Source organism: Larimichthys crocea, chromosome XI (genome assembly GCF_000972845.2).
Source record: "Larimichthys crocea isolate SSNF chromosome XI, L_crocea_2.0, whole genome shotgun sequence".
Lineage (NCBI taxonomy): Eukaryota > Metazoa > Chordata > Actinopteri > Sciaenidae > Larimichthys > Larimichthys crocea.
The window spans coordinates 19,677,661-19,695,691 of record NC_040021.1 but is presented as its reverse complement, the minus strand read 5'-3'; the positions used below and the strand labels follow the sequence as shown (position 1 = coordinate 19,695,691).

At 44.4% G+C, this 18,031-nt stretch overlaps 1 protein-coding gene and 1 pseudogene across 1 annotated transcript in view; one reads left to right on the top strand and one right to left on the bottom strand.

Annotated features, from left to right (window-relative positions):
- Positions 1-349: 349 nt before the first annotated feature.
- On the top strand, positions 350-2,923 carry LOC113746885 (transmembrane protease serine 9-like; annotated as a pseudogene).
- A 1,610-nt stretch (positions 2,924-4,533) lies between these two features.
- Positions 4,534-18,031, bottom strand: part of stab2 (stabilin 2) — a 38,762-nt gene continuing 25,264 nt past the window's right edge. Inside the window, exons 67-69 of the mRNA XM_027284302.1 lie at positions 4,915-5,044; positions 4,719-4,830; positions 4,534-4,591 (exon numbers count right to left, since the gene is read on the bottom strand). Of these exons, the coding sequence (XP_027140103.1) occupies positions 4,534-4,591; positions 4,719-4,830; positions 4,915-5,044 (300 nt within the window). The remainder of the gene's footprint in view (positions 4,592-4,718; positions 4,831-4,914; positions 5,045-18,031) is intronic.

Sequence of the window (18,031 nt, the reverse complement as noted above, 5' to 3'; positions counted from 1 at the left end):
TTTAAATGAAACTCGCAGGAACATGAAAGTTCTCTGAACGTTTCGGATACAGTGGTAAACGTAATTTAAATGTTATATTAAAATGTTTTTTTTTAAATATATTACACTTTAATCAAACTTGGTAAAATCCAATCCGTAGACCTTTCGGGGGCCAGGTCCTTTGTCCCGGAACCAGGAGATGGAGTCCAGGATCATCGGGGCAGGAGTCCGGGCGGCACTCGTGGCCTGGCAGGTCTCACTGAGATTCGCCGCGATGGCCGGCCTGTGAGGAGCCATCATCGGGCCGCTGTGGGTCATCTCTGCTGCCCACTGTTTCAAGAGGTCAGAGGTCACGACGAGGACTTGACTTATGAGGACTAGTCGGACCAGGGGTGCGATCGAATAGTCAAAAAAAAAATTCTCCAAGTCCTTTCCTAACTACATTTCCCTTGACCTCGATAGAAAATGTCACAAGGTCAAGGACAGATGTGAAGGAGAGGTGATGAGGACAGATGTGAAGGGAGGTGAGTGAGGACAGATGTGAAGAGAGGAGATGAGGACAGATGTGAAGGAGAGGAGATGAGGACAGATGTGAAGGAGAGGAGATGAGACGTGAAGGAGAGGAGATGAGGACAGATAAGGAGAGGGATGAGGACAGATGTGAAGGAGAGGAATGTCAACTGTTGACGTCATCATCAGTCAGAGTGTCAGTAAAATGAAATTGTCCAGCTGTCACAGAAGCAGATGAAGTGTTGTTAGTGCTATGCTCGCTCACCCTCCTGTCCACTCACACACAAACATATTAGCAAGTTATGGCAAAAGATCTCTGAGGAACCAGCAACGGAACTTCATGAGGATCTGCAGGACGTGGATGGCACAGTTCCAAACAGTTTGGACTGCTGTGGTGAACGCAGAGAACAGGCAACAACAACAACACACACAATGACAGAGTGTGACATCACGTCAACACGTATGTTCATGTCCACACGCTCTCTCTGCAGCTGTCACTGTTTAAACACATTCATGTTTCTGGTTGTGAAGACTGAACCCTGCGCCGATTGTTTGCTGCTGCAAGGAATTGTGGGGCGGCATCACCTCCTTCCTTTCCTAAAGATGCTCCGTGTATCCCTCTGAAGGAGATAAGGAAGCATTGAAGCTCCTTTCTTAACAGTTAGAGGATTCAAACAGCTCTCACATGACGAACATGTTAATTACTGTCCGTTCATTTCAGGAAGCTTCCAAAGCAAATTCGACTATTCGACCCCCCCAGGGCTTGACTGACCAGGACTTGATGTTGTCTGCTACTCCACTTCTCAGGCAGTCAGAGGCCAGGTGTGTTTCCTGTCTGCAGGTACAACAAGGCTTCGTTCTGGACGGTTTCGGCTGGAAAACATGACCTGGATAATCCTGAAGAACCCACACAACAAGTCAGAAACACAAACTTCACTTCAACAGAGACGGAAGACTTGATACAAAAAATATTGATCATAAAAAAAGTCTAAAGTTTAAAAGTAACTGGACCAGTTCTTGTTCCAGTGGTCGGAGTCTTGGTGATCATCAACCATCATGGCTACAACACTCGGACCAAAGACAATGACGTGGCTCTGCTGAAGCTGCAGCACCCACTCATCTTCAATCAGTTCATCAGACCCATTAATATCTGGATGACCCCACTGCCTCCCTCAGGAGTGCACCATCACTGGCTGGGGCTCCACCCAGAGAAGTGAGGGCAGGTTCTGACCCAGTGTAGAATACAAAGAGCATGTTGAGGCTGAATCTGATTCTGTTCTCTGGTTCATCAGATGGTCCTCGGATTCACAGCTCCAGGAGGTGAACGTCACCATCCTGCCCTTCGATGTCTGTAACCAGTACTACCTCGGGAGGATACGACGTCCATGTTTCGTGCCGGCAAGGATGGAGGCGGAGCTACGCCTGCCAGGTAAGTCCTGAACACCTCTTTGAAATGAACAGGGACCATCAGAGTCCAGAACCTGAGACTTTAGAGTCAACCTGACCGAATCCAGGAGAAATTCATCACTTTGTCTTTGTCGTCTTATCTCGTGGTCCTCACCTCTCATCCTGTCCGAGTCTTTGTCACATGGTTCTTCTGTGTCTCAGGGGGGACTCTGGAGGTCCTCTGTCCTGCTTCACGGGCAGCAGGTATGAGCTCGCTTGGTGTGGTGAGTTGGGGAATTGGCTGTGGACGAGCCAGAAAACCAGGAGTCATACCAAAGTCCAACAACACACCGAGTGGATGTCACCGTCATAAGTACGTCTGTCGTTCACCTGTAGATGGTGCTGTTCACGTAGAAGAATCTTCTTCTTGTGTTTCATTCACAGGTGATCAGAGTATCATGTCTGCAGATGATGTCACTCCTGAAGGTAAGTTTTTCTTTAAATTTCTCTTTATCCTGATCTGCAACAAAATGCCTGAAAGACACCGTACACGGTGTTCGTATTATTCTGTACACCCTGTTTGATCGTACACCTGGTCCACAGAGGACAGGTGTGGTAAGCACCAGAGCTCCAGCTGTAGACATCTCCAGGCCTGCTGCCCTCTCAGTGTCCCAGGACGGTGAGCATCTGTGAGGAATGTGACGGAGTCCTGCCCTTCTTCTGGCCCCTGGCAGGTCAGCCTGCAGTCCGGTAGACGCCACTACTGCAGCGGAGCACTGATCCACCACCGCGGGTCCTCACTGCTAAACACTGCAACGTCAGGTACTACTACCACTACTACAAATAATACTACTAATCTGAAGGATTACTAAAGGCATTACTACACTACTATATTTACAGTCCCTTACGTCCTGCGTCATCTTTGCTTGAGTCAGACTCTCCTTCTGTCTTTTGTCCCTGCAGACCTAAAGAGGACGTGGTGGTTCTGGGAGTTCATGACCTCCGCTTCACATATCTCTCAAACTGTCCCAGTGGACAAGGTCTTTAACCCGCCTCATGATGGCAGCTCCCCTCCAAAATCTGACCTTTCGCTGCTCCGCCTCAGCGTGCCCACCAGATTCAGTAGGACACTAAACATTTTACCTGTAGTCTTAGTCTCTACCTGTTCTAGGTTTTTATTGAGTTGTTCCTCTGGTCGTCTCTCCAGGCTCTAATGTGTCTCCAGTTTGTGTCCCCGATGAGGATCACGACCTCGATGACAGCTGGTCTTGTGTCACAACTGGCTGGGGAGCCACAAAGCAACAGGTAGTCTCTGGTAGACTGTGTAGTTCTGGTTTCCTGTAACTAACACAGGTGAGGTGAAACATCTGAACTCTGAGCCGTCATGACGGCTTCTCAGTGTTCAGAAACACCTGAAGGTTTCCTGTAACAAACCCAGACTGAGCTGTGGTTGTCTGACTGGTTTGTGTGAGCAGACATCGATCCGGACCGGCTCCACCACGCTGGACTGACTCTGCTTAATCAGACACCACCGGCATGGAGAAGTGGGGAGGAGGACTCATCGTGACACCACATCTGTTCACATCCTGCAGGCTCCGCCTCCTGCATGGTAACCGTTTGTGACATCATAGTGTGACTGTGGACATCCAGAGTAATGAATCTTTCTTGTCTTCTCTGCAGGGTGACTCAGGAGCTCCGCTGTTGTGTCGGAAGGGTGGTGCCTACTTCCTGTTTGGCGTGCTCACATGGGGCAGCAGGCGGTGTGACGTGGACAAACCGGCCATCTTCACCAGAATCTCAGATTATCATTCATGGATCAGTGAGGTGATGAAGACGTGCTGAAATAAACTCAGTGATCTGAGCTGTTTGTCCTCTGAGCTCTTTAAACTTTCTGACATTCCAACTCAAAAACTTCAGAGTGTGAACCTGTGGTTTGACCGTCTGATGATGGTTTGTATTGAATGAAGCTCCAGAAAAGCTTGAGTTAAACTTGAGTTAAGACACTTGTTTTTAGGGTAAGCTTGGGTTTGTTTCCAAAGTCAGATGAAGGATAGTCTTTTAAACCAGCAGAAACGATTAGTTCAGTCTCATTAATGGCATCAAATCCTAACAGGTTCTCTGCTGACTCAGGTCAGATCGACTCGTTGATAATGTTATTTACAGACTGAACATGAGGACCATGGGGGACCAACATCTGCCACTGACCAACGATTAAAAGTTCTTTGAGTCTCTGAAAAATCTGAAACTTGTCGTTAGAGTTTTTATATTCTTTTAATCGACATTTAACTTCACAATTACATGATTCAAAGTTTAACTTTTTTAAATTTCCAGCTGATGGAACTGAAAGTTGGACGTATCAAACCGAATGGATTTCTCATTAACTTCTGGAGATGTCGGACTGAAGCCTGAGCACCTGAACACACATCATTAGTGTTTTCTGTAGGCTGATAACTGAAGATGCTTCAATGAACCTCCATCACGGCTGGTTCAGTTCTCAGACACACAAACCTGAACACGACACAGATGTCTCTTTCACAGCGAGGAGACAAAGACTCAGAGTCTGTGATGGTAACACAGTTTGAAGCTGATCAGAGGACTTTGAATCCACAGAGGTATAAAAAAGTTGTAAGTTCCAGTCCAACAGTGAGCAGTTTGTGCTCAGCTGTCCTCAGCAAGTCGTACAAGCCTCCGTTCACGACCTCGTGTTGTCGTCTGTCTGCAAACACACAGTAAGTTAACACCACTGCGATCCTTTATCTTTAGTCTGATGTAAACTTGAATAGCTGGAGGCAGTTTGATCTGAATGAACGATTAAGATCTGTTGAAATCAAACTATGACTCACCGTGACATCACATGTGTCGAGCTCAGCTGGTTCTGGTGCCGCTTCATAAACGGGTTACAGATGCTGCGAGTGCAGTCTGCAGGTGGACTTTCTTCTTCTCCAGTTCGTCTTCCTGTCAAAGTGACGAGGGTGACATCAGTGATGATGTCATCACGAGACGTTTATTGTGATAATCGTTGGTTGTTCTGATATTTACCTTGAAGTAGTGGAACTGGAAGGTTTGTCTTGTGGGAGTAGAAGTGATATCCAACAAAGATGGCTCCCACCACCACTACGATCAGCAGCACCACGCCAACGCCCATCCCCGCCTTATGGGCCACGTGCATCTGTGGACGAGGTCAGAGGTCACACCTAGAGACCAGACTATGGGCGCGGTCGATTGGTTGAATTTGTCTCAGGAAGCTTCCTCACTGAGTGAAATGACCCGGAAGTATTAACATGTCCGTCATGATAAGTTTGTTTGAATCCTCTAACTGTTAAAGAAAGGAGCTTCAATGCTTCCTTTATTATCTCCTCAGCAGAGGATACAGGGAGCATCCTTTAGGAAAGGAAAGGAGGAGCCAGCGGCAGAGAGAGCGTGTGGACATGAACATACGTGTTGACGTGATTCACACTCTGATCATTGATCAACAGGAGGGTGACAGCATAGCAGCTAACAAACACTTCATCTGCTTCTGTGACAGCTGGACAATATTCATTATTACTGACACTCTGACTGATGACGCACAGTTTGACATTTCCTGCAGCAAACAACACCGGTCAGAGCGCGGGGAGGATCCAGGAAGGATCTCAGAGGAGCGTTTTGTAGTCCATCTCTGGAATTTGTAGTTTTATCACAGAACGTCAACAACATTCACCGTCGCTTCATGACGTAAGTGAGAGCAGTCGACTCCTAACTCCTCATCACCTCTCCTCCTTCCACATCTGTCTCATCTCCTCTCCTTCACATCTGTCCTCATCTCCTCTCCTTCACATCTGTCCTCATCTCCTCTCCTTCACATCTGCCTCATCCCTCCTCTCCTTACAATCTGTCCCATCTCCTCTCCTTCACGCTGTCCTCTCATCTCCTCTTCACGTCTGTCCTATCTCTCCTTCACGTCTGTCCTCATCACCTCTCCTTCACTCTGTCCTCATTCCTCTCTTCACTCTTCCTATCTCCTCTCATCACCGCTGTCCTCATCTCCTCTCCTTCACGTCTGTCCTCATCTCCTCTCCTTCACGTCTGTCCTCATCTCCTCTCCTTCACATCTGTCCTCATCACCTCTCCTTCAACGTCGTCCTCATCTCCTCTCCTCACGTCTGCTCATCTCCTCTCCTTCACGTCTGTCCCATCCCCTCCTTCACGCGTCCTCATCACCTCTCTTCCTTCTCATCTCTCCTCACGTCTCCTCATCTCCTCTCCTCACGTCTGTCCCATCCCTCTCCTTCACGTCTGTCCTATCACCTCTCCTTCACGTCGTCCTCATCTCCTCCTTCAACGTCTGTCCCACACCTCTCCTTCACATCTGTCCTCATCACTCTCTCCTCACATCTGTCCTCATCTCCTCTCCTTCACATCTGTCCTCATCACCTCTCCTTCACATCTGTCCTCATCTCCTCTCCTTCACTTCTGTCCTCATCTCCTTCCTTCCACATCGTCCCTCATCATCTCTCCTTCACATCGTCTGTCAGCATCTCCTCTCCTTCACATCTGTCTCATCACCTCTCCTTCACATCTGTCCTCATCTCCTCTCCTTCACATCTTCCTCATCATATAACAGGTTATAAAACGCAAAAAAAATAAATAAATTATATTGTACACGCCCAATTCACTTTTATTTACCGGTATGCCTCAAAGTCAGCAAGGAAATGCCTAGAGGACAAACAAAAAACTAACCATGGTTTTGAGATGATGGCGTTCACAGCATTAGTTACCATGGCCATACAATCCCATGGAAAGAGAGCCACTGACGTGAGATCGGAAACCCAGGTTTAAGATCAGTTATCTGTCTAAAGGTCCCGCTTCGTGGGACAGGTCAGGCTCTCACTGATCTGTCCTCTGCTGCTTACCTCCAGGGCTACTGACGGCCTAATATACAGCGGAGCTCTTCTGAAGATCTTGTGCACCATAGAAGCGTCTAACTGCTTACCTCTGCTAAGCTTGGGTGTAAACAGTTTGTTCCCACACGGCATAAGCATCTCCAGACTGGAAAAAGCAAGAATTCAGCACACACAAACAAATATTTAGATCAAACCACACCCTACTAAACACTTTAAAACAATATTACCGTTACTTCATAATATTTTAAACACAGGCAAAACTAACGTTAACTGTTCGTGGCTAACAGGTACCGCTTACTCTGGGACCATCCCGATGTTCCCCGCTTTGCAGAGCTAGCAACCGAGTTAGCCGCGATCGGGGAACGTACGCTCCCCTTACTCTTTAGCTGCCAGTATGAACGTTAGCTAGTTAACGTAAGGTTTGCTTAATGTAGCTGTAGCGGTCTAGCTGTCTAATTTGAGCTAACGAGATAACTAGGTAACATTAGCTTTATCGAGCCAGCTATGCTAGCATGCAGACGCGACATACCTTGCTCCTGAAGGAATCTTCCCATCAAACGCCTGACGCAGTTGGAGTAGCAGGGTCGTGTGGTCCCATGTTTTATCCACTTCCAGTGCACTCACGATGTGGCCCTTTTCATGTAACACGGCCTTCATTTGTTGCTTTGGGACTTTTTTGTCCTGGGGGCTGCAGAGCAATATTACGTCCTTATAAAATGTAATTACACGATGGGACGATGGTTTTGGTCTGGAAAGTGGACAAATGAACAGCGTCATTTATTATGTTGAATTTAGGCCAATGGAAATAATAAAGAAATTATGCATGTCACCCACCTTTCTCTTTCTTTCGGCCCGCCCAGTTGCTGAATCGCCTGGCTTGGAAAGAGAGGTGTCTGCCACCGTTGAGCCACGGGGGGAGGGGGGGCTGTTGTCCCCATTCAGGGCCGGTCCCCTACTAGGCAATGTGGGCGGCCCGCCCAGGGCGAGCATTCTCCGTGGGGGGCGCAACGAGCGCCTGGAAAAAGAAAAAACCTCGCGAAATTTCGATACCGCTCTTAATGAGCGGAGCGGGCGCCCCCGGGAGGCGGGGTGTTGGACAAGGCAGAGGGGGGCGGTGGACAGACTGATGGAGGCGCACGGCCACCCAGGGGCGCACTGGCGGCGTGAGGGCGCACGGAGGAAATGTTCGCCTCGGGGGGGGGGGGGGGGAGTCGATGGGGTTTCGCCCAGGGCGCAAATGTGCCAGGACCGGCGCTGCTCCCCATATTAACATTTACGCCATTGGTTTGGCCTAAACAACACGCTTATCTCATTATTCTCATTGTTGACGGGATTTCTCGTGTTTCCAGAGGCTTCTGGTTCCACAAGACAGGTTAATGAGTTTTGGTGAACCAAGAAGCCGCCTCAAAATACCGATAGCATCCTCCAGTGGTTGCCCGCCATCGCTGCTGTCCAAACATTTTTTTTTTTCTTCAACGAACTTGATGGTCCTGGTCGTCCGCGGTCAAAACCCACAACTTCCTGTCCTAATTTTCAAAATAAAATCAGGGCGAATGATTAATAAGATTTATGAGCAGGTGATGTGCCTTGTAGTGACAGATTGTGGATCTAGTGCTCAAGATTTAGGAATAATATTAGTTGGGACATCCCTAAGTCTATGGAGAGAGATATTTATTGCACATGTCACATGAAACCTTCTATACTTCGCTTTATACTCTACAATATGCAATGATTTATGTGTATTTTGACACCGTGGAAAAACCGGAAGAGGTGTCCAAGGTGCCTTCCGGTTACATGAAAGAACTTCCGGGCGCACTGACATTTTACACGCACACCCAGATACACACACAACACACACACACACACACACACACACACACACACATATTGTGTGAAAAGGTGGTAGGGTGTGGAAATTTTCAGTGCGTGTCTGCACATCATGTAAATGTGTGTGCACGTTTTCAATGTGTGTGTGCACGTTGTCAATGTGCGTGTGCACGTTTTGAATGGGTACGTGCACATTGTCAATGTGCGTGTGTGCACGTTTTCAATGTGTGTGCACGTTTTCAATGCAAATTTGCACATTGTCAATGTGTGTGTGCACGTTTTCAATGTGTGTGTGCAGTTTTCAGTTTGCACATTGTCAATGTGTGTGTGCCGTTTTCAATGTGTGTGTGCACGTTTTCAATGTGTGTGTGTACATATTTCAATGTTTTCACCCTAAACGGCCTCCCATACATTTGAGTCCACGGTAGTCAAATCCGTGATCGTTCTCTGCATGTTTTCAATGTGTGTGTGCACGTTTTCAATGTGTGTGTGTACATATTTCAATGTTTTCACCCTAAACGGCCTCCCATACATTTGAGTCCACGGTAGTCAAATCCGTGATCGTTCTCTCCCCTCTCCACTCTAGCGATGACATCACTCACTCTAGCGCTGGAAAGTTCTCGCAATACACACCCACATTTTTTGGCTTCGGTTTTCTGGATTTTTGGCAAACCGTTTGCCAAACTCTTAGAAAAGACATAGCCATCGATTCCGGCCGAGCCGGGCGTTTTGATACCCGTTTTGTGTATGTGCGCACAAAACTCTGGAGGAGAAGCGAACCAAAAAAACACGGAAAGAAAAGGAAGAGGAACTAGAAAAAATTTCTAAAGAAATTTTGAGTGTGCCTGACTCTGGCCCCGTCGTCCCATGCATATTACTGACACGTGCTCAGCAAATTCAGTACTAGAAAAGAAATTTTGAGAGTGACGAGTGGGCTGTTGCTGGGGTCTGTATCAAAAAGCACACTCAAACAGTCATTTTTAACATGTTTATTTAGACACAGGAGCAGCTAGCGCTTACGTGCTAGCAATTAGCATGTTAACATTAGCATTTTAGCATTAGCATGTTAACGATGATGGACTAGCAGTTAGCATTAGCATGTTAGCATTAGCATGTTAGCGCTGATGGGCTAGCAGTTAACATTAGCATGTTAGCATTAGCATGTTACCATTAGCATGGTGAGCATTAGCATGTTAAACAGTAGCATGTTACCATTCACAGTTAACGCTGAGGGGCTAAACAGTTATATAATATAACCCTTCTGAAGCAGAAAAGTATTAGTAATGATTAAAATTTAATCTGAACTAATGGCCAGAATAAGAAACAGAAGATTTAAATTCGGCTACGGAGCCCAGGGTAACCAACCGATGACATGACGACACGACACTGTGGCTCTTTTTGTTAATGAGAACAATTCCCCCTATTTTAATAGAAGCTGGGGAGAATAATAAACCACATGAAATACATACAACAGCCTTACCCGGGTAAGTATAGGAAATAATAACAAAATAAAAAGTTTTCGCAGCTGCGCGTGTTTTTTCTTATGTTCTGTTCACTCACTATATCTGCACCCTTTAGGTGGCAGTCCAGCCACACGATTGTGTGGGTGGTGGTGTATGTGTAAACGTGAGGCAAAGGATTCAATTCCGCAGTGTACGTCTACGATCCTCCAGGGTCGCTCACATCACCGTCTCTACTCTGGCTCCATCCTCCAGACAGGCTCCTATCGAAATTCAAGGGTTCCTCAAAAACCTGACTCTACAATAAGTAGGATCAGAACATATTTCTTCAATTTCCTCAGATCTAAAAACTATGAATCACTTTAAATTGTCTCATATTCGTAGAGAATAAGTGGCTTTAACTAAACTTGTATTGCAAAATAAGATCACAAATTTCTCGATTAGCAAAAGGTAGAATATTATAAGTATATTATGATACCAAATGATATTTTTCTAACCAAGTACCATCACATATATATATTATGCTATTTACATAGCAATTAACATATTAAATTAAACAAATAACCCAAAATGTAAACTCTTTGTATGTTCACCGTAAAAAACATAACTTAATGTGCTTAAAATAACAAATATGGTCACAGTCACACACATAGCACACCATAACTACAGTAAAAGCTAGACAAAATTGTCATGAGCTTATTCTCAATACTTGGTGTGGACTAGCAGTGTGATTAGCCCCGGAGCTAGCGCTCCGATATTAGCATTGAGGCTAGAGGTTGAGCTCACGGAGTTAGCCGTTTAGCTTGTACATTAGCGTTTCGCATGTAGCATTAGCACAGCAGGACGACCTCCACCGCTGCAATTCTTCACCCGAGCGAATCCTCCAACGCACTCCTGCAGGTCGTGGTCGTCGGGGAGATTCCTCCTTTAGTTTTTTCCGAGTTTTTAATCACTTTTTTTCCAGTTTATCCACTGTTTCTGTTTTTCTCCGTCCTGACATTCAAGACCGTGTCCAGAACATGCTTCCTCTGCTCCTCTCTAGAGGCTTCGCGAAAAGTGAACCTGCGTCAGGTGGGATTACAGACTGCGTCTGCTCCTCTGACTGTATGACAGACCGGGACCACAACTCATCCCTTTCAAATTAAAGTTCCCCTAGTTTTTTTTCCAAATGAATAACCACACAAATACTCTTTTTTTGACAGAAATTTGAATTTGACAGTCTGTTAACTCACATATTCTCTTTTTTTTTTAGATATGAAATTATAAATTTTTAAACACATTTTTTAGCTTAATTACTGTCGGCCTGTTTTTAATGCACAATGAAATATATCTTTTTAATGCACATGTTTTTTTATCTGGGTTACACCAGCATGTTAACATTAGCATGTTAGTATTAGCATGTTAGCGCTGAGGGGCTAGCAGTTAACATTAGCATGTTAGCATTAGCATGTTAGCGCTGATGCGCTAACAGTTAACATTAGCATGTTAACATTAACATGTTAACATTAGCATGTTAACGCTGATGCACTAGCAATTAACATTACCATGTTGGCATTACCATGTTAACATTAGCATGTATTTAATTCCGTGGCTAATGGTAATTATCATGTAACATGTTAACGAGCTAGCTGCTCTGCTGTCTCTGTCTGCCATTTTAGACAGACAAGTTCAATTAAGGGCCAAGAACTACTAAAATGGCTGCCGCTCGGCTTCTGGTGGCCCCTCCCCCTCTCTTCCTTCAAGCAGCCTGAGTTGCCAAGCACCGGACCAACTGGTAATCAGGGGAGGCAGTTTGAACCTTTAGAATGTCAGTTAGAACTAGAGAAATGGGGAGAACTGCTCGCGAAAAGGAAGGACTTCGGACCAAAACCGTATTTCAATCATTGAACCGACATAACTGGGGGCATCGCGTGCCCTTCTGATCGTTTTTTACATAGTTGTTTTTTGTGTCGATAAATGAAGAAAACGTTGATCTCAGGAACAAGAGAGAGATCGTTATTTCTGCCTTCCTCCAGAAGATTTGCCCCCTTTTTAACATGGGAGTGAAGTAGGCTGTGGAGGGGGGTACTCGATCAATTAGCCTGTAGGAGCCAAAACATAAAAGAGACAGCTTCAACAGTGTGATCACTGCGATCACCTCGAATTTCCTACATTTCGAGGGGATGTATTCTGCCGAGCTTTGGCAGAGCGAATGTGAGTGATACACAAATTTTGCTACGTTTTCTATGTAGAAATATCGTGTCTGGTAGTGGGGCATGGGGAGGCCACGTAGTCATACGTTTAATGTTTTTTCACTGAGTTTTTCCCTGCTTTCCTCACTCTAGTGATTTCATCCACTCAGCAGAAAACAGTCCGCCACATACACACCCAGTCTAAACCCAAAATTTGACTAAAAAACCTGGCTCACTTTGAGCATTGATAGATTTAAAAACGTAAAAAGCTGGGATGAGTGTAGTGTAAATCGCCTGAGAGATAAGGGAAGCAACACCTGCGTTTTTTTAAAGGTCATCAACGAAGTCTCTGGCTGAAAGTAAACGCCAGAGTCAGTTCATTGTTTAAAAATGTATGTTGAAATGTATTTTTTCTCGGGCCGCCACAGTCATTCCTTAGGGAAAAGTTTTCCGCAAAAATTCGACAATAAAAAAAATCGCGAAAAAACATGCGAAACTCTTGAAAAGTCATAGCCATTCGTTCCCGCCGAGCCGGTCGTTTTGGATACCCGTCTTTGTAGTATGTGCGAAACAAAACTTCTTGGAGGAGAGCGAACCGAAAAATCACGGAAGAAACGGAAGCATTAAAGAACTAGAAAAATTTCTAAGAAATTTTGAGTGTGCGTGACTCTGGCCCGCGTCCCATGCATTATTACTGAACTGCTCACGCAAATTCGTACTAGAAAAGAATTTTTGGAGTGACGAGTGGTCTGTTGCTGGGGGTCTGTATTAAAAATAAGCATCACCTCAAACAGTCATTTTTTAACATGGTTTATTTAGAACAGGAGCAGCTAGCGCTTACAGCTAGCCATTAACATTGCAGTTAGACATTTGAATGTTAAAATGAAGCTGTTGGTAACGTTGAGGCCTAGCAGTTAGCATTAGCATGTTAGCATAGCATGTTAACATTAGCGTGTTAGCATTAGCATGTTATAATCAACATGTAGTTAATTCCTAGGGCTAATGTTAATTTAGCACAAATCTTAGCATGGTCGCTAATGTTTGCAATAGCATGTCTTTACAGCTGGCGACAACGGTCTGCTGTTCTGTCTGCCATTTTAACACAGACAGGTTCAAATTAAGTGGCCAAGAATACTAAAATGGCCGCCGTTCAGGTTCTGCTGGCCTCCCCACCTCCTCTCCTCAAGGCGGCTGGGTTCCAAGCAACAGGTTACCAACTGTAATCAGTGGAGGAGCTTCTGCACCTGTTAAGAATGTCATTAGAGACTGAGAGAAAATGCGAGAACTCCTCTCAAACAGGAAGGATTTGACCAAAACAGTAGTTCCAATCATGAAACCGACATAACTGGGGCATCGCGGGCCTTCCGATGTTTACATATTCTAGTGTTGTGTTGATAAATGAAGAAATGTGCCCTCAGGAGCAAGAGAGAACACAAAAAAATTTCTAAGAAAGTTTTTGGAGGTGCCTGACTCTGGCCCCGTCGACACGCTCAGCAAATTTCGTACTAGAAAAGAAATTTTGAGAGGGACGAGTGGGGCTGTTGGCCTGGGGTTCTGTATTCAAAAAGCCCACCTCAAACAGTCATTTTTTAACATTTTATTGAGACCAAGGAGCAGCTAGCGCTTACGTGCTCGCAATAGCATTAGTATTTTAGCATTAGCAGTTAACAGGATGGGACTAGCAGTTAGCATTAGCATGTAGCATTAGCAGGTCTGTATTAGATGTTAACACTGATGGGCTAGCAGTTAACCGTGCATGTTAGCCATTAACATGTTAACAATAGCATTTAGCATAATGTGTAAGCATTAATGTTAGGCATTAGCATGTTAACAATTAACATGTGAACGCGGATGGGCTAGCAGTTAACATTAGACTGTTAAAATTAAGCATGTTAATATAGCCGTTATATTCGCATGTTGAGATTAGCATGTTACGCGCTGATGGGCTACCAGTTAACATTAGCCATGGTAACATTAGCCATGTTAGCGCTTAGATGTGCTGATAGGCTAACCAGTGTAACATTAAGCATGTTAGCATTAGCATTGTACCATTAGCATGTTAACACTGATGGGCTAGCAGTTACCATTGGAAGTTTCACCATTAGCATGTTAGCGCTGATGCACTAGCAGTTTAAACAGTAGCAATTTGCATTAGCATGTTAGCGCTAGAATGGCTAACCAGTTTAACATTGGCATGTACCATTAGCAATGTTAGCGCTGATAGGGCTAACAGTTAACCATAGCATGTTACATTGGCTGGTTAGTTTAGCCTGTTAACATTAACATGTTGGCATTACCATGTTAGATTACTCATGTTAGCATTAAACATGTTAACATTAGCAATGTTAAGCATTAGCATTTTACGGTGATTGCTAGCCTAACAATTAACATTGCATATACATTACATGTAACTTAGCAGTTAACGCTGATTGGCTAGCAGTTAGCATTAGCATGTTATGCATTAGCAGGTTAACATTAGCAGTTAGCATTCGCATGTCAAACATTAGCATGTTAGCGCTGAATGGGCTAACATAGTTCAAATTAGCAGTTAGCATTAGCATGGTTGGCAGTAGGCAATGTTTTAACATTAAGCATGTTTAGCATTCCGCATTTTAAACATTAGCATGTTAGCGCTGAATGGGCTAACAGTAACTTAGATGTTGCAATTAGCATGTTGCAGTACATGTTAACGCTGTGGACTAACAGTTAACATTAACATGTGTAGCTCATTGTCATGTAGATTAGCATGTTAACATTATGCATGTTAAGCAGTTAAAGCATGTAGGCATTAGCATGTTAGCATTAGCAGGTTACAAGCTGATGCACTAGAATAACATTACCCATGTTGGCATTACCATGTTAAATTAGCATGTATTTAATTCCTATGGCTAATGGGTATTATCATTACATAGCTGTTTAACGAGCTACGGCTGCTGATGTCTCCTGTCTGCCATTTAGACAGACAAGTTCAAATTAAGTGCCAAGAACTAGCTAAAAGTGGCTGCCGCGCTTGGCTGTGGCCACCTCCCCCTCTTCTCCTTCACAGGCTGAGGTTCCAAGCAACCAGGACTAATCAGGCAGCAGCCTTGAAGCTGCCCTGTTAGAATGTCAGTTAGAGACGTGAGAAAATGCTGAGAACTCCCTCTTCGAAAAGAAGAGACTTTGGCCAAACCGTAATTCCAATCATTGAAACCGGCTTAACCTAGCAGCGATGAGACCTTCCTGATCGGTTTACATATGCGTTTTTGTGTCGATAAATGAAGAAATGTGCCCCTCAGGAGGCAAGAGAGAAGAACGTTACTTCTGCCTTTCTCCAGAAAATTGTCGCGCCTTGTTTAACATGGAGGTCTAGGAGGACCTGTTGGCGGGAAGTTAAGTCCGATCAATTAAGCCCATCAGGAGCCAAAACTAAATGTCTGACAGCTTTGGCAGGCGAATGTGAGTGATACAACAAATTTTGCTACGTTTCTATGTAGAATCGTGTCTGTATGGGGCATTTGAGGCACGGTAGTGAAATTCGTTTTATATGTTTTTCATCACTGATTTTTCTCTACGCCTCTCCCTCCTAGCGATGACAATCACTCACTGTAGCTCTGGAAAAAAAAAGTTTCTCGCAATACACACCCATTATTTTGTGTGCTTCGTTTTTCTGGATTTTTGGCAAAACCGTTTGCCGAAACTCTTAGAAAGACATAGCCCATCGATTCCCGCGAGCCCGGTCCGTTTTGATACCCGTTTTGTGTATGTGCGACAAAAACTCGTGGGAGGAGTAGGCGAACCGAAAAAAGGGCGTAAGAAATAAATAATAAGGTAGAATAATAAAATAAGAATAAGGCGCGGTGAATAACATAGAGTGTGCGCTATTTGCACGCACACTCAATAATAATAACCGAAAAATTTTCTTAAGAAATTTTGGAGTGTGCCGACTCTGGCCCGTCGTCATATACAATTATTAGCAGACACTGCGCAAGCAAATTCAGTACTAGAAAAGAAATTTGAGAGTGACGAGTGGGCTGTTGCGTGGGGTCCTGTATTCAAAAAGCACACCTCAAACATCATTTTTAACATGTTTGGTTTAGACACTGAGCAGCTAGCGCTTACATGCTAGGCATTAGCATGAGCATTTTATGCATTAGCATGTTAACAATGATGGCTAGCAGTAGCATTAGCATGTTAACACTGATGGGCTAGCAGTTAACATTAGCATGTTTAGAATTAACATGTTAACTTAGCATGTTGACATTAAACATTTAGCATTAGCAATGTTACATAAGCATGTTACGCGGATGGGCTAGCCAGTGTAACATTTAGCATGTAGCATTAGCATGTTAGCATTCCGCATGGTTAACATTAAGCAGTGAGCGCTGATGGGCGAACAGTTACCATTAGCATGTTAACATTAGCTGTTAACATGGCATGTTAGCGCGGATTTGGTGCTGAAGGCTAACAGTTAACATTAAAGCATGTTTAGCATTCGCATGTTAACGCGTCCTGGGCTACATTCCATTGGCATTTTAGCATAAACAAGTTGCCAACTGGAGACTAGCAGTTAACATTAGCATGTTAGGCATTAACAATGTTAACATAGCATTTTAGCGTCGCATGTGTAACATTAGCATGTTAGCATTAGCAATGTTATAACATTAGCATGTTAACATTAGGCATGTTAGCGCTGATGGTGCTGTAGGTAACAGTTAAAATTAGCATGTTTAGCATTAACATGTTAACATTCGCATGTTGAGCGCTTGATGGCTAACAGTTAACATTAGCATGTTATAAGTTTTACAGGTTACCAAGTACCAGGTTAGCCGCTGATGTGGCTAAAAGTTAGCATTGGCAATGTTTTACCATTAAGCATGTTAGCGCTAATGGAGGCTACAGTTAACATTAGCATGTAGCATTGTCATGGTACATTAGCATGTTAAGCATTAACATGTTTAACATTAGCATTTAGCGCTGATGTGCTGATGGGCTAACAGGTTAACATTAGGATGTTAGCATTGGCATGATTACATTAGCATTTTAAGCATTCGCATTTTAGCATTAGCAATGTTAAAATTAAATGTTAACATTAGCAATCTTAAGCATTACAGGTTAACATTAACTGTAACAGTGCATGTTAGCGCTGATGGCTAACAGTTAACATTACAGGTTAGCATTAGCATGTTTAGTATATCATGTTAGCGCTGATGTGCTAACAGTTAGCATTTGGCTAAATGGTAATTATCATTAGCAGGGTGTAACAGCGAGTTTGCTACCTGCGGTCTCTGTCTGCCATTTTAGACAGACCAAGTTCAAATTAAGTGCCAAGACTACTAAATATGGCTGCCGCTCGGCGTTCTGGTGGCCCCCGTCCCCTCTTCTCCCTTCACGCAGGCTGAGGTTGGCCAAGCAACCCTGGACCTAATCCAGCAGCAGCTTGAATCTGCACCTGTTAGAAGTCAGTTAAGACTGAGAGAAAATGCTGAGAACTCCTCTCAAAAAGGAAGGACCTATTTGGCCAAACCGTAATTCCAATCATTGAACAGCTTAACCTGAGGCACGATGAGACCTTCCTGATCGTTTACATATTCTTTTTGTGTACGTAAATGAAGAAATGTGGCCCTCAGGAGCAAGAGAGAGAAACGTTAATTTATGCCTTTCTCCAGAAAAGTTCGCTCCTTTTTTAACATTGGAGTCTATGGGCTGTTGGCCGGGAAGTTGAAGTGTTGATCAATTAGCCCACAGGAGCCAAAACTTAATGTCTGACAGCTGTGGCAGCGAATGTGAGTGATACAACAAATTTTCTACCGGTTCTATGTAGAATCGTGTCCTG